The 16,201-nt window shown below is 42.7% G+C and overlaps 1 protein-coding gene across 5 annotated transcripts in view; it reads left to right on the forward strand.

Moving 5' to 3' along the window:
• Positions 1-16,201, forward strand: part of AKNAD1 (AKNA domain containing 1) — a 41,220-nt gene that overhangs the window by 6,713 nt on the left and 18,306 nt on the right. For all 5 annotated transcript variants that reach the window (XM_004026242.5, XM_019039814.4, XM_063696270.1 and 2 more), the window contains exons 3-9: positions 819-858; positions 1,342-1,490; positions 1,588-1,650; positions 7,140-7,273; positions 12,722-12,878; positions 15,370-15,497; positions 15,903-15,984. In XM_004026242.5, coding sequence (XP_004026291.5) covers positions 819-858; positions 1,342-1,490; positions 1,588-1,650; positions 7,140-7,273; positions 12,722-12,878; positions 15,370-15,497; positions 15,903-15,984 — 753 coding nt within the window. The remainder of the gene's footprint in view (positions 1-818; positions 859-1,341; positions 1,491-1,587; positions 1,651-7,139; positions 7,274-12,721; positions 12,879-15,369; positions 15,498-15,902; positions 15,985-16,201) is intronic.

Genomic DNA, 16,201 nt, shown 5'->3' on the forward strand with positions numbered 1-16,201 from the left:
GTGCAGATGGATATCAGGCTCATCTCCCTCTGGTATGGGGGTTCGAGGTCAGGTATCTGATTTTTTCCAGTCCTGTCAGTTCAGATTGGAGAATTGGACCCTGCAGGTTTCATATCCATCATATAGTTGAGATGTCTAGAAAGACCATAGTCCATTTTGACCAGCTCTCCAGCACTAGCATGTTTCTGAGCTTTATGTGTTGGGAACAAAGGAAAGACCCCCCAAGGTGAATCACTCTGGAATTTAAACTGTTCAATTAGCCAGTGGTGAGTAGAAAACCATCACTATCTTGACACACAATTTGGAACTTAATGCATCCTCTGTTATTCTCTAGAGTGTGGCTACCATGTGTTTTGTGTTAGTGACAGCACCAGCAACAGAGCTGGTGACAAGACCAGCCATGATCCCTACCCTCGTGAAACTTATAGTCTAGTTTTAGGAGAAATGTTTCAGCATTTCACATACCAGTATCAAACACAATGGTGATAACAGGTAACATGTATTGTTAAATGCTTACCACCTGCCTGATACTATGGTAGATATTTAACATTTCATCCTCATAACAACCCCCTGAGGCAGGTTCACTTACTATCCCCATTTTCCTGCCAAAGAATTGCAGGCTTATAAGTGATGAGACAATTACTTGGGTTGCCCAGCAAGTAAGTGTCAGAGTGGAATTCAACCTTGGCATCATGGCCCCGGCTCTTGACTGCAAACCTGGGCTCCCTCTATGATGACAGAACATGTTGGGTCATTCTGAACGGTGGCGTCATTGATCAATATCGACAGTAACGTTTTCTTACCCTTTAATTGTGCAGATGGAGCCCACAGTACATATCCACCAAGAACTTCTCACAGGTACTAATGTTTTAAAACTTCTTTGAGATATATATATATATGTTTTGTTTTTGTCTTTTTGAGACAGGGTCTCACTCTGTCACCCAGGCTGGAGTGCAGCAGCACAATCTTGGTTCATTGCAGCCTTGACCTCTGGGGCTCAAATGATCCTCCCACCTCATCCTCCCGAGTAGCTGGGATTACAGGTGCATGCCACCACACCTAGATAATTTTTTTTTTTTTTTTTGTAGAGGTGGGGTCTCACTTTGTTGCTGAGGATGGTCTTGAACTCCTGGCTTCAAGTGATCCCCCTGCTTTGGCCTCCCAAAGTGCTGGGATTACAGGTGTGAGCCACTGTGCCTGGCCTAGATAAATATTTTGAAAAAAATAAATTTTTAAAAATAGTAAGTGGTGGTGACTGCAACAGCTTTCTGTTTTCAGTACTTAATAAAACTGTGATAAGTTGAGATGAATGGTAGCCCAAATGTGTTCTTTCTTGTATAGGAATAGAATCTGAGGCAAGTCTCCCTAAGTTGTCACCAACCTCTCAGAAAGGCACTTCCTCAAGTTCTTCTTACATATTTCAAAAGATATCCCAAGGGAAACAGATGTGTCAGAAGTTGAAAGAACAGACTGATCAACTGAAGACTAAAGTAATACTTTTAAAGCTTATTATAAACAATATAAGTAACCAAATTCATACATGAGAAACCATGCCATTAATGAGAGATTGTAATTTTTTCACTGCAGGTACAAGAATTTTCCAAAAGAATAAAACAGGACTCTCCTTACCATTTGCAAGACAAGAAGCTGGTAATGAATTTTATCCCGTTTTGAAAATCTTGATTAGAGAATATGGCTTGGATAAAAACAAATAACTTTATAGTGCCATGTTTTCTCTACAGTGGTGGGAGTGGAAATGTTTTGCTAAAGATTAAACCATCTTTGTTTATGGGGGCTAAAAGAGCTTAGAATTCTGTTTCTCTATCTATTTAGCCCTCTTTCCTTCTCAGGGGATCTATTACTTATGGCTATTACTCCTTGCCAGGTTACTCATAATTAATCTGACACCACGGGAGGTTCAAGAGAAGAACCCGTAATCAGTTATAAAGGGTGGGCCTGTCCACAGTTGATGGGTACTGGTGAATTCAGGTTATAAAAATTGCCATTACCTGGAAATTAAATATGACTTTGAATACTCATAAAATCAACCTTGAAGCAATGTTTTTCAGGTCAAAATCTTTTCCTTTCATATCCTTGCTAGTTGCTGCATTTAATCAAACCATTAATTTATGTCATCACCACAGCAGTCATGTTGTCAGTGCCAGGATCATGGGAAGGGGTGGAGCAATGGGGTGAAGGGTAAGGCTGGGAGAACCAGAAGTATGCTGACCTGACATTGAAGATGTAGTTGAGGCCATTGGCTCATCAACAAGGGATAAGGTCAGAAGTTCTGATGTAGGCACGAGCAAGGTTTAGGGAGGGCTGTGCTTCAGAAACCTAGCAGCATGAACAAAAACCAGGGGACCGAAATGCTAAAAGACACAGTTGATTATTCTCTCATTTATCCTGTTAATTAAATCATTCATTCAACAAACATTTATCTGGCACTTTCTATGTCCCAGACCCTGTACCAGGCACTAGGAATTCAAGATGAATAAACAATTCCTTTTTCAAGTGGTTTATAGTCTCTTAGGAACAGTGGACTGGTAAACAGGCAGCTAAAATGCAGCTGGAGAAATGTTACACAGAATGCTAATGGCAGCCTAGAAGAGGCTCACCTTTGCCAGTGAGGGGACATTTGGAAGGCTTCCTGGAAGTCACTTCTGAGCTGGGTGTTGCAGAAGGAATAGGGATGAGCTTGGCAGGAGACCAAGGGGTATTCTAGACAAAGGAAACAGCAGGTGCAATGGCACAGGGGTGAGGAAGTGCTGCCAGTGTGAGGAGCTGTGGGCACTGTGATTTACCATACAGCACTTGGGAGCACGTGGTGACATGGGGGTGGGGGAGGAGATGGGAGAGGTGGACAGGGGTACTTCATGAAGGCCTTTAAGCCATGCCTGAGGCAGAGTAATTGGGCAGCATTGAAGGTTTTTTTTTTGTTTGTTTTTTGTTTTTTGAGACACGGTCTCATTCTGTCACTCATGCTAGAGTGCAGTGGCATGATCTCAGCTCACTGCAACTTCCACTCCCCAAGTTCAAGTGATTCTCCTGCCTCAGCCTCCCAAGTAGCTGGAGTCACAGGTGTGCACCACTGTGCCTGGCTAATTTTTGTATTTTTAGTAGAGACAGGGTTTCACCATGTTGGCTGGGCTGGTCTTGAACTCCTGACTTCAGGGTGATCCACCTGCCTCGGTCTCCCAAAGTGCTGGGATTACAGGCGTGAGCCACTGCACCTGGCTGCATTGAAGGTTTTCAAGCTGACAAATGGGAAGCACCATGGGGGCAAGCTGAAGGCACAGAGATTGGTTCAGAAGCCAGAATCCAGGTAACAAGTCAGGAGGGCCTGAACGAAGGCTGGCAATGAGGCTGGAGATGGGGACAAATCTGGGAGTTTAGGGAAATGGTGGCAGATGGAAAGGGCTGAAGAGAGGAAGGGAAGAGGCTTGGATGAGCTCCAGATTTCTGGCTTGGGTAACCAAGGTCAGGAATAAAAGTAGAGGATCCCGTTTAGAATGGGTATGGAAGGCAAGCAGGAGGCAAGACGTCAAGTTGAGTTTGGGGCATTTTGAGTTTGAGCTACCTTTGGGACACCTAAGTAGAGGGCTCCAGTAGGCAGTTAGACCAGTGGATCTGGCCTGCAGAGCTGTTTGAGTGAGAAATGTAGATTTGGGCATAGTTGTGAGTTGACGCTGGAGTGGATGAGACGGGCCAGGCAAAATACACAGAGTGAGAAGTGAAGAGGGCCCAGGAGAGACTCGAGGGAAATGGCAGCTGGGGAGGAGCAGAGGCGGAGAAGCCAAGAGAAAAGGGGGTTTGAAGGAGAGGGCAGTGGGCCCAAATAAGAAGTGCATTGGATTTGGCAATCAAGATGTTATAAGGGTCTTTGGCAAGCCTGGTTTTGATTGAAGTGGTGGATCTGGAAGCCAGATTGCAGGGATTATGGAAGAAACAACGATAAACAAGATCTTCAGAAAGCTAGGATTTCAGGAATTGGAAGAACACAGAATTTTAAAGGGCTGAGCAGAGCAGAGAAAACTGGTTCTGTCAGGAGCCTTCGGAAGCCTGGATGCAGGAGGTTTCTTCCTGATGTTATCGGGTATGCGAGGATCCCTGCTGACCGAGAGGAGAGTAAAGGTGGCTCCTGACAGTATCAGCCTGTGGTCTGGGACTTCCAGGCCCAGGTGGTTCAGCCTTGAAAAAAGCCAGACAGGGCTACAAGCAACCGCCTCAGCCTGAGCAGCACTACACAGCAGAAAGCATTTGGATTTTGGAGCGGATGTCGTGCCTCTACTTATTGGTTATACAACTGTAGACATGTTACAGCATGTCTTCCCTTTCAGAGTTGTTATGAGAATTCAGCGAGGCACATTTCTGCCTAGGAAATTGTGCCCTATCTTCTGCAACATAATGCAATTTAAATTCCAAGATCCTGAATTATAATTTGTGATTAGCTTTTATCTCTTTTCTCATTACCCTCTTTCCCTTGAACACATAATTCTTCCTCATGGCCTCAGCTGCCATCTTCAGGCTTCCAGTTCCTAAGTCACTTGTCCTGACTTCTCATCTACAGCTCCAAATGTTTGTGTCTCTCTTCACTTCGGACATCCCACCCTCACTGCAAACTCTACCTTGTCCAACATCAATATCTTCGAGCCTGTTAGCCTTTCCAAATTCCCCAGTTTAGTCAGGTCTACCACATTCTTCTCACTTCCCAAGCTGAGAAACTCAAGCATTGTCTGTGAGATTTAAAGTGTCAGTCAGGGTTCTGGCAGGGACCAGATGGTTACTCAAATGGGGCAACGGAGGAGAGTTTAACAAAGGCATTATTTTACAACAGTGTGGGCAAGGCTAAGGGAAACCAATAAGGGATGGAAAAGCATCTCCTGGAAGGACCCGTGGGGAGCTCCCCTTTGGCCTGAAGGAGCAGAGGAAAAGCAGGTCCTAGAGCCTAAAGCGAGCAGCTGTCACTGTGGGACTAGCTGACAAGCCCTGTGGCTTTTGGTGGAGGGACAGAGTCAACTCCATGACGGTACAGGGAGGAAGAAAAGACTCCCATCTTATCCTCCAACTCCTCTCTCCTGCTGTTGCCTCCCATTGACTAAAACCAACCAAAGCCAGGGCCCAGGGGAGCCTGTGGTGCAGTCCATTAAAGGTCAGCACAGAGAAAGACAGAGGATGAACCTGGGGAGAAATGTAAAACATCTGCCACACCTGCCGCTTTTTATCTACCCTTTAGCCAATATGTTTCCAAACTCTTGTTTATTCATTTTTAATATTAATAAGAATTGGCTGGGAGTGGTGGCTCATGTCTGTAATCCCAGTACTTTGGGAGGCCAAGGTGGGTGGATCACCTGAGGTCAGGAGTTTGAGACCAGCCTGGCCAACATGGTGAAACCGCATCTCTACTAAAAATACAAAAATTAGCCGGGCATGGTGGTGCACGCCTGTAATCTCAGCTACTTGGGAGGCTGAGGCAGGAGAATTGCTTGAACCTGGGAGGTAGAAGTTACAGTGAGCTGAAATCGCACCACTGCACTCCAGCCTGGGTGACAGAGCGAGTGACTGTCTTAAATTAAAAAAAAAAAAAAAGAATTAATATTCTGTCAAGTATGTACTATAGTCCTGGCACAATGCATTATCTCATTTAGTTTTTATAATATGAGGCAAGGAGTATTACCTTAATTTTACAGATGTAGAAACTGAAGCTTAGAGAGTTCAAGTTTACTAAAATCATACAATGAGTAAGTGACAGAGTGTGAACTTGCACCCAGCTGTGTCTGATCCTGTAACCTCACCGAGCTATGTTTCTGTCCTGGGCAACCTCTGTCCAATTCATCCCTTCCTCTCCATTTTCATGGATACTGCCTGGTCCAGGCCCTCCAGAGCATCCTTTATGCCTGATTTAAGTTGCACTCCTTCCACTGGGCCTTGGCAAAGTTCTCTCTCTCTCTATCTATATCTATATATATGTATGTAGATATGCACTCCAGAGCTCTGGCTTTGGTGTGTATATACATATATATATATATGGAGAGAGAAAGAGAGAGATGGAGTCTTGCTCTGTTGCCCAGGCTGGAGTGCAGTGGTGCAATCTTGGCTCACTGCAACCTCTGCCTCCTGGGCTCAAGTGATTTTCCTGCCTCAACCTCCCAGGTAGCTGGGATTACAGGCACACACCACCATGCCCGGATAATTTTTGTATTTTTAATACAGATGGGGTTTCACCATGTTGGTCAGGCTGGTCTTGAACTAATGACCTAAAATGATCTGCCCACTTCGGCCTCCCAAAGTGCTGGGATTATAGGCATGAGCCACTGTGCCTGGCCTTTGGCTAAGTACTCTAAGCCACAGTCTCTTTTCTCAATGGAATAACATCTCTAAGACCAGGAACTGTGCCTGATGCAATTTTTTAATCTCACACTTCTGGCCCAGGGCCAGAAATAGAAAGTGCTCAGGGAATGTTTAGTGACTGGGGATGTGGAACTGAAACCTCCATACATCTTCAACGTGCCCCTAACCCACACAGTTTAAACATTCATCTGCCTGAGGCTGCACGTAGTGACGTCTGGAAGACCCATTCACAGCTTTGGCTAAATCTTCCTGCTGTTCCTTCCCCATCTCATCCTCCAACTCCCCACAGACTGAAACCCAGGCCATGTAACTACAGTTCCTTTTTAAGATCTATGTGCCTTCAGACATATTGCTAGAGCTCCAATTTCCTCCTTTGTAAAACTGGGATAATAAAATATACTTTACCACATTTACAACATTGATGTGTTGATTAAATAAGATGAGGAATGGAAAAATGCTTTGTAAGCTAAAAACCATTCTGCAAATATACAGGATTATGAATGTCCCACTAAGGAAGGCCAGAGGCCTCTGAGTGGGTTCTGAGAGAGAAATCAGAAGTAATTGTGCTTTTGAGCTATGTGCTGTGAGGGTTTGTGAATGTTGAGATGACCCTTGGGTTGTCTGTAGTTTAGATGTCAGACTCTGAGACAAAACAATGCATGCTGCTGGGAGAAGGATGGCAGCTTTGTTTTGACTCTACTGTAGGGTACGCCTGCTTTGTGTTTTTGGGAAAACAATTACACACACAGGCTTGCATGTGAATGATTCCAGTGACTTCACCGCTGCAGGTCCTGGAGAAACTGCAGGGACACCTTGAACTGCTGGAGCAGAACTTTCTGGCCACCAAGGACAAGCATCTGACTTTGCAGCAGCAAGTCCACAAGCACGAATCAACAATCGTTGGTGACTTTGATCCAGAAAGGTCAGGTTTAAACCAACTGTGTAAGGTGGAAGGGTCAAAGGTGATCTCCTTCAGGTGGGATTCTGATGTGGCTGCTGGCTTAGTGCTTGGAGAGCCACTGGTCTAGGGTCAGCAGAAACTGTGTCACCAATGAACAAAGTGTCACCTAATGCCACAGACAGCATGGAGGACCTGTTGAGTGTAAGGTGCTGTGCTGGACATTGACTCAGATGGAACACCCAAAATGAACAAACGCTTCCTGGGGCAGAGGCATTGTACCAAAATTTTGCAATTTGTTGAATATCATTATAATTGGTTTGGAGACCCAGAGGAGCCTAAGAAAACCCTGGAAAGGCTCACATGATAACCACAGAGGGCCCTCTTCTCAAGTTCCTCCTCTCCTCTCCCTCTCAGCTTTTTCCTCTCTTATCTATCTCTCCCCACACCTGCCTTTATTGTCCTTGCCTGGTTCTCTCTTCTGTCCCTCTCTTTCCCCTTTTCTTTCCCATTCACTGATAATTCCAAGGCACACTGGGCAGGAGGGGGTCATTGTAAAGTTAATTGGTGTCAGGGTGAGGGACCTACAAATCCTGATAAAGGAAAAGTGTTAAAGCTTAAAGTTAAATGATTTCTGAGTTAATTCACATTAGAACCTTGAACACACACTCCAAACTGAAGCTTCTAACTGGTGGTTTTTATGGCACTGTATTCTCCTTTCTCCATTCCAGATAATTTTAAGCTGTATTCCAGGACTCAAGGAGAGGATTCTTTCCCTGTATTTTCCTGGTATAAATTAAAAGAAACTATTTAGTAGGCTTAATATTTGTGAGTTCAGCCCTTTCTATTCATAGCATTTTAATATGGAATTGTTGTTGCCAAATTTTTTAATGGTTTACATTTCAGTCCTAGCGTTCTGTGGTATTTTTTTCCCCAAGGTATGGTTTTACTTTTCCAAAATTAATGGAACCTCTGTCTACCTTTATTTCAACACTGAGTAATTAGACAGTAAGGATGAGGTTTTAATATTGATTTTTTTCCCAAAGGCTTTTTTTGGGGGTAGGGGAAGAAAGAACTCTGCATGCTTCTGCTATTTAAAATTAATAGAGTAAGGATATTTATTTTCCAAGGAATCTTCTGCTTGGGCAGTCATTTTAAAGACAGGTTTCTCTGCACATTAAGACCAAAGTTATTCAATGTCTTATTTATATCCTAGTTACAACCACACTGTGCCTGGCATGAGTATAAATAAAAAGAGCTTCAACTGCAATTACATTCCATATATGGGAGAAGCTTTCAACACTGGGGCAAGGGAGGGACCCAGCCTTTCCCAAATCTCAGCTGAAGTCACCTCAGGACAGGCAAAGACTGATCAGCTCCAGAATAGTCCCCTTGTTCTCAAATGGGCATAATGTGACAAGGAACAGAATCCCATACAACCCTTGGGTTCTTGATATGTCGAGAACCTTATAAGTGTTGAGTCCAAAGGCTAATGCAGAGGGCTTTCTGGAGGGGCAAGAATTCTGCAAATTCATTGACTAGTCCTTTGTTTACATCACCTGCTGTGCTCTTATTAAAGCCTTCTCATTATTACCTTTACAAAGGTAATATGCAAAAATATTTGCTTGGATTTCATGCATCTTGCTTGTCAGAATGTAGTCCAATAGTAATTTGCTTCTTTCACATATTAACATCAGAAGCCAAGAATTCAAGAAATGGGGTTCTCCCTTCATCAGCCACTTCTCCCTGAGAGTCTCAGCTTAAAATCTTATCTTCTGCTTTAAAGAAAAGATCACAACTTCCCTCAAAAATGTCTCTTCCATCTCCAAATCCCCATGTTTTCACCTCCTCTCCCTTCCTTAATTTGCTCTCCAACCTCTCTAGCCATGGTCCTTGAACCCATCCCTTTCTACTTCCTTGAGGCCTTGCTCCATCATTTCATTTATTTTATTATTATTATTTTTATTATTACTATTATTATTATTTGAGATGGAGTCTTGCTCTGTTGTCCAGGCTGGAGTGCAGTGGCGTGATCTCAGCTCACTGCAACCTCCACCTCCCAGGTTCAAGTGATTCTCCTGCCTTAGCCTCCAGAATAGCTGGGATTAAAGGTGCATGCCACCATGCCTGACTAATTTTTTCATATTTTTAGTAAAGACGGGGTTTCACCGGGTTGGCCAGGCTGGTCTTGAACTCCTGACCTAAAGTGATCTGCCCACCTTGGCCTCCCAAAGTGCTGGGATTACAGGCATGAGCCACCGTACCCGGGCTCATTTCTTTTAAACTTTCAGTCTCTCCTTGTCCCCTGTTTCATTCTCTTCTGCCTGCAAGATCCCAACATGGTTTCCTATATTTTATTCAATTATCACTTTGTTTTTTTCATGCTTAGATCTTTGTCCCACCACTTATTGAATAGGGCAGCCTTTCCCCACTGGTTGAAAAAGACCCTTATATCAGATACAAAACCTCCACGTGTATACAGAACTGTTTCTATTCCATCCCATTGATCTATGTGTCTATTTCTACATTATCCACATAGTTTTAAACTATTATAGGCTAGTGTATATTTGGAAATGTTTCTTCTTTTTAAAATTTTCTTTTAGCTATTCTTATACACTCTTGTTACTAATAAACTTTATAATCAGCTCACCAAGTTTCTTAATAAAATTTCATGAGGATTTTGCTTAGGAATGTATTGAATTTATAGGTTAGATTGGGAAGAACTGAAATCTTTGTAGTGAGTATTCCCATCACGTTTTCTTCATGCAGATTTTACACATTTTTTTGTTAAGTTTATTAATAGCTATTTTATAGTGTTCTGAGTATTGTCGACAGATGTTTTCTCTAATTGATGTCATAGGAAGTATTTCCATATTGTATATTTAACTTGTACTGGGCTACCTTATGCAATTCTCTTCTTAGTGTTTTGTTGATTTTTTGTTGATTGTCTTAATTTTTAAGTATGACAATCCATAGCATCTGAAAATATTAATAAGCTTTTTACTCAAGAATATTTGTATTGTACTTTCTTTTCTCTCCAATTCTTATCTATCTCATTTCTTTTTCTTTATTTCATTTGCTAGGTTTTCCAGAACAATATTGGATAATTAATATTAGTGAAAGACAGCATTTTTTTTTTTTTCAGACAAAGTCTCACTCTTGTCCAGGCTGGAATGCAGTGGCACAATCATAGCTCATTGCAACCTCAAACTCCTGGACTCTGGGATCCTCCCACCTCAGCGTCCTGAGTAGCAGGGACTACAGATGCATGCCACCACTCCCAGCTAATTAAAAAAAAATTTTTTTTTTGTAGAGACATGGTCTCCCTATGTTTTCCAGGCTAGTCTCGAACTCCTGGGTTCAAGTGATACTCCCACACTGTGGTCTCCCAAAGTGTTAGGATTACCAGCGTGAGCCATAAAAGACAGCATTCTTGTCATGTTACTAATAATAATGAGAACTCTCCTAAGTATGATTCAAATAGATAAGCTTCATCAAGAGAGTTTTCTTCTATTCCTAGCTTTCTAGAATTAGGGCTTTTGTTGTTATTTAATTTAAGAAAACGTTTAATCAAATGGGATTTAGAAATCTAGTTTTTCTCCTTTAATCTATTAATTTAGTGGAATATGTTAATAAATATACTAACGTTGAACCACAGAATGAGTTAGGCAATTTTCCCTTTTATTTTTTATTTTTTATTTTTTTTTTATTGAGACGGAGTCTCGCTCCTCCAGGCTGGAGTGCAGTGGCGCGATCTTGGCTCGCTGCAAGCTCCGCCTCCCGGCTTCACGCCATTCTCCTGCCTCAGCCTCCCAAGTAGCTGAGAGTACAAGCATCCGCCAAGTTTTCTGTATTTTTAGTAGAGACGGGGTTTCACCATGTTAGCCAGTATGGTCTCGATCTCCTGACCTCGTGATCCACCCACCTCGGCCTTCCAAAGTGCTGGGATTACAGGCGTGAACCACCGCGCCGGGCCCCTTTTCTTTTCATGTTCTGGAAGAGTCTAATAATATAGGACTTATCTGTTGCTTAAAAGTCTTGGTAGAATTATGTTTAGTGAACTCCAAGGTTCTATACACGTGCTTCGGGGTCTGCATATACTTGATTTAAATTTCTCCTTTAAAAATATATGTTGAAATATATGCTTTCAAACTGTAATAAATTACATTTTAAACTATGTAATACATAAAAATTAACATATTAGAGACATTGACATTTTTTTAAAAAGGCTTGGTAGAACTCACCCATTATCCCACTCTTCATGCCTTTCGTGGAGTAGATTTTTAACACTTTCCATTTTTCTCTGGTTGTTGGTCTTTTCATATTTTCTACTTTTTTTAAAGTGAATTTTAATAATTTATATTATTCTAGAAACTTGCCCAGTTCATCTAAATTTTAAATGGTGTTGATATGGATTTTTCAATGCCTTTTGATTTAAAATTTTTCCTATTTTTCCTTTCTCATTCTTAATGTTATTTGTTTTTCAGACTTCCAGTGGTTTGTTTCATAGATATTTTGGAAGAAAACATGTTTTATCTTATTGATCAAATTCTTTTAAGTCTCATTTATTTCTAGTAATTTTATGAATGCTTCTCTGTGGTTTATTTTATATTCCCTTTTCTATCTTGCTATTTTAAATAGTTTATTGATTTTTTATTTTTTCCCCCAATAATGCATTTAAGACTAGAAGTTTTCCTCAGAGTACTGCTTTAACTGCATTACAATGGTTTTCCTATGTTATTCTCTCATTTGTCATTGACTTGTAAGTTATGCCTAACATTCATTTTTATTTCCTACTTAATCCAAAGCTATTTAGGTATTAAAATTTCTAATTAAACAGGGTTTTTTTTTGGGGGGGGCTATCTTTTTGTTGTTAATGTCTAGTGATAAGAGAATGTAGGTAGTATAATTTTTAATATTTTGGATTTTCTTGAAATTTTCCTTTGTGGACTGTTACGAGGTAAATTTTTATAAATGTAATGGATTTGAAGAAAATGGATTCTCTTTGTTGGGTAAAATATATATTTATATACACATACACATATATTCATATGGATTAGAACTTGTTAATTAAATTATTCAGATATCTAATATTCTTCCTCTTTTTAAATTAGCATAACAAGTAATTCCATAGAATCACAGTTCTTAGAATCCCTTGTAAGGGATCTCAAAATCATCAAATCCAGATAAGTAAGGTACAGTATTGTTATCCCAGGTTATAAGTGAGACATTGGAGGCCCAGAAATACTAAGTGATTTATACAAGGATACGCAGCTAATGGACAGCAGGTGAAGATCAGAGCCCAGGCTGTCAGAGAAACTATGAACAGTCATGCGGGCTCCCGTTATCCTTTGTGACAGAAGACAGGCCACATTAATAATATAAATCAATGCTGTATTCAAGAACTGTCGTTATTAATGAGAATGCCAACCACATAGCCCAGAAGATGCCTGTGTGTTTATGTTTACTTAGAAAAGTGGAAGGTGAAATCTTCAAATTGGAGATGCTGCTTGAAGATGTTAAAGAGAAAATGGATGAAAGCAAATATACTTCAGCTCCTTCCCTTCCTGTGAGTTCTCCAGTTACCCTGGATGACTTGGCCTCCACCTCCTCTTCACTCTCAAATGAGGTAATACAGCAATGTACAGTCTAATTTTGTGCCAGGAAAAATGGTGTTTTTGCATTTATAGACTCCTAATTCACGGATTCACTGAATTCCATTTTTAATATCTCATGAAAATTTAACTTTCCAAAGTCCCATGAATTATATTATTTTAAATGGAACCAGCTTTTAAAGATTAGAAGCTATTTCAAGTGTTAATTTTTGAAACATCTTTATAGTTTAGGATGTAACAATGCTGTTTAAATCCATTAAACCACTGAAGAGCTATTTCTTCTAAATTAATAAGAAAATTTTTGTAGATCATGGCTGGAAGAAATAATTTTTTTTCTTCATAGTTTTGTACTCACCCAGGCTGGAGTGTGGTAGCACGATCTCAGCTCACTGCAACCTCTGTCTCCCGGGCTCAAGTGATTCTCCTCCCTCAGCCTCCCAAGCAGCTGAGATTACAGGTGCATGCCACCACTGCCTGGCTAATTTTTTATATTTTTGGCAGAGATGGGGTTTCACCATGTTGGCCAGGCTGGTCTCAAACTCCTGACCTCAGGTGATCCGCCCGCTTGGCCTTCCAAAGTGTTGGGATTACAGGCATGAGCCACCTGAAAATAAAGAATAGCACACTCAGTGAAATAATTATTTCCCATGAATCCACTTCTGCATTTTCCTTCTCTCAAGTTAAATTCTTTTGGATTTCTACTTATGCAAGATTGGGAATTCAAATTAACCACCACTGTCTTTCTATACTTTTTGCCTTTGTAGCCTCAACTATCAGAACATTCAGACTAAAATCAAAATTCTGAGAAACAGAATCATTTAAATAAATACCTTAAATTGACTCTTTAGTTTCATACAGTATTTGAAGACACAGCCTGGGGCTGATATTCAAACTTGAATGAGCATTTTGTCAAAGCGAAGGACAAAGTGACAAAGATTATGTCAACGTTAGCCCTTCCGAAGAAGTGTTTGCCTCCTCAGAGCACTTACCTGCCTGGCAAAATCTCACTCATTCAAGGCCCAGCTCTAGCGTCAGGTCATTTATGCATCCCTAGTCAGCCACCCTCCTCACCCCCAAGCCCCCCAATCCCCCGCACCTGGAGGAATTCTTGGCCCCGGCCTCTGTGTCCCCGCAGCACTGGGTCTCGTTTGTCTCTGTGACTCTGCACTCACCTTTGAATCCTGAATGTCCAGCTGAAAGCCCAGGAGAGTCGATGCTTCATAGAGGAAGCCCTGAGCCACCGTGGATGTAACAGCCCATCTCAAGGCACCCAAGCAGTTTCCAGGCTCACAGTGGCTGCCCTGCTAGTCTTGGACCTGCAGGAGTCATGAGTCTTTGTGAGGCCACCTCAGGGTTGGCCCTGCCCTCTACCTGGCAGCTCCCTGGGGTCTGGATCTGCTCTTCTTTACTTGGTCCCAAGTTTACAGCTACTGTTGTGAAATGATGAGAACTCTCTAAATAACTTTGTGGTAAGTGGTTCTGGAAAGAGTCTAGTGCTGGCATCCTTCATTCACTCAGCAGTATGTATTGCGATAGGCTAGCACTTTTCTAGGTATTGGGGATAAAACATAAACAACAAACAAATCACCTGCCCTCAAGATGCTTACATTTCTGTAAGAGAGACATATACTTAACAAATTAAGCCGGGTGCGGTGGCTCACGCCTATAATTCCAGCACTTTGGGAGGCTGAGGCAGGCGGATCACGAGGTCAGGAGTTCGAGACCAGCCTGGCCAACATGGTGAAACCCTGTCTCTACTAAAGATACAAAAAATTAGCCGGGCGTGGTGGCGGGCGCCTGTAATCCCAGCTACTTGGGAGGCTGAGGCAGGAGAATCGCTTGAACCCGGGAGGCAGAGGTTGCAGTGAGCCGAGATTGCGCCATTGCACTCCAGTCTGGGTGACAGGGCCAGACTCCATCTCCAAAAAAAAAAAAATTAAATTAACATATAATTATGAAATGTTAAAAAGCACAGTGCAGAAAATAATAATACATTCCGCGTGACTCTGAAGCCAGACTACCTGGGTTCACATACTGGCTCTGTCACTTATTAGTTTTGTGATCTTAGGAAAGTTATGCAACCTCTCTGTGCCTCAGTTCTCTCTTCTGTAAAATGCAGATAATAATACTTGCCTCACAGGGCTGTTATGATGTTTAAATGAGTTAATATAAGTAACGTACTGAAAATAGGGCCTGGCTCACAGTGAGTACATTACTCCTGGGTGTTAGCTATCATGACTATTAAGTAATGGGATATGACCAAAAGTAACTAAATGCAGAAGGTTTGAATTACTAAGGGAAAAGGTTTTTCAGAGAAGGTGAGATTTGGACTGAGTCTTGGAGGATGAGAAGACAGCTAGGTAAAGAGCTGGGGGAGACAGGGGTGGGGACGCCAGGCAGGATGTTATGGTGCCTTAGGGGTGCTGTAGGGATGCTGAACTGATTTTGAGTCACCTCCAGTGGGACTGTGGCTCTAATTCAAGTCTTTCTGTGTGGCTGCCCCAGATTCCCAAGGAGCACCCCGGCCACCCTTCTGGGCCTCGAGGCTCAGGTGGGAGTGAGGCGACAGGGACACCCCAAGGAGGGCCGCAGGAGGCCCCCAACGAGGAGCTCTGTGAGCTGGCCCCGCCGACGTGAGTCCTTGCCCTGGAGCCCCAGCAGACACAGGACACAGAAAGAGGCCCCTTCCTCATGCAGCCTCCAGGGGGGCCCACGAGGCTCCCACAGGAAAAGCAGTCTTGGACCACAAGTTACAAAGCCTGGTAGCCTGGCTCCTCACCTGCCCCACCAGCAGGGCCTGGCCAGCCTCTGCAACCCTCTGGGCAGAGATCTGAGGGACGGGACAGCTGGGGCTGGGGGACGCGGGGAGAGGTAAAGGTCAAGTGGCCGCACGAGGCCTACAGCACTCTCTGCCTTAGGTTCCTCGCTCCCACCATCCCAGGGGTGATGCCAAATGATTCCAAATAGTGGAGCTCCCAGGTAGCTCAAGAACTGATTCTAACATTCAAACTGCTTTTTTTTTTTTTTTTTTTAATTAGTTACCTAAACGGTCATTATGGAGATGCAGCTGCCCAGAACAAGCCAGACCAAGTGGCCATGAAGCTGTCTTCTAACTCTGGGGTAATGTCCTGCAGCTGGGGCCTGGCTGGGTTCTCATTGTTGGCTCTTTAACTAAAACCAGTGTTGCTGAATGTGACTGTGAAATTGGCATAATCAAGATCACCTACCTCTTCCTAATGGCATCCTGGGTGTCAGTGCTGGTGATGGCTGGTACTGCTGACGGTTTCCCACTTTCAGCACTCCTGAGAATCTTGGCAGGCGTACCTAGACCGGAGCT

The sequence above is a fragment of the Gorilla gorilla genome, chromosome 1 (assembly GCF_029281585.2).
Source record: "Gorilla gorilla gorilla isolate KB3781 chromosome 1, NHGRI_mGorGor1-v2.1_pri, whole genome shotgun sequence".
Classification (NCBI taxonomy): domain Eukaryota; kingdom Metazoa; phylum Chordata; class Mammalia; order Primates; family Hominidae; genus Gorilla; species Gorilla gorilla.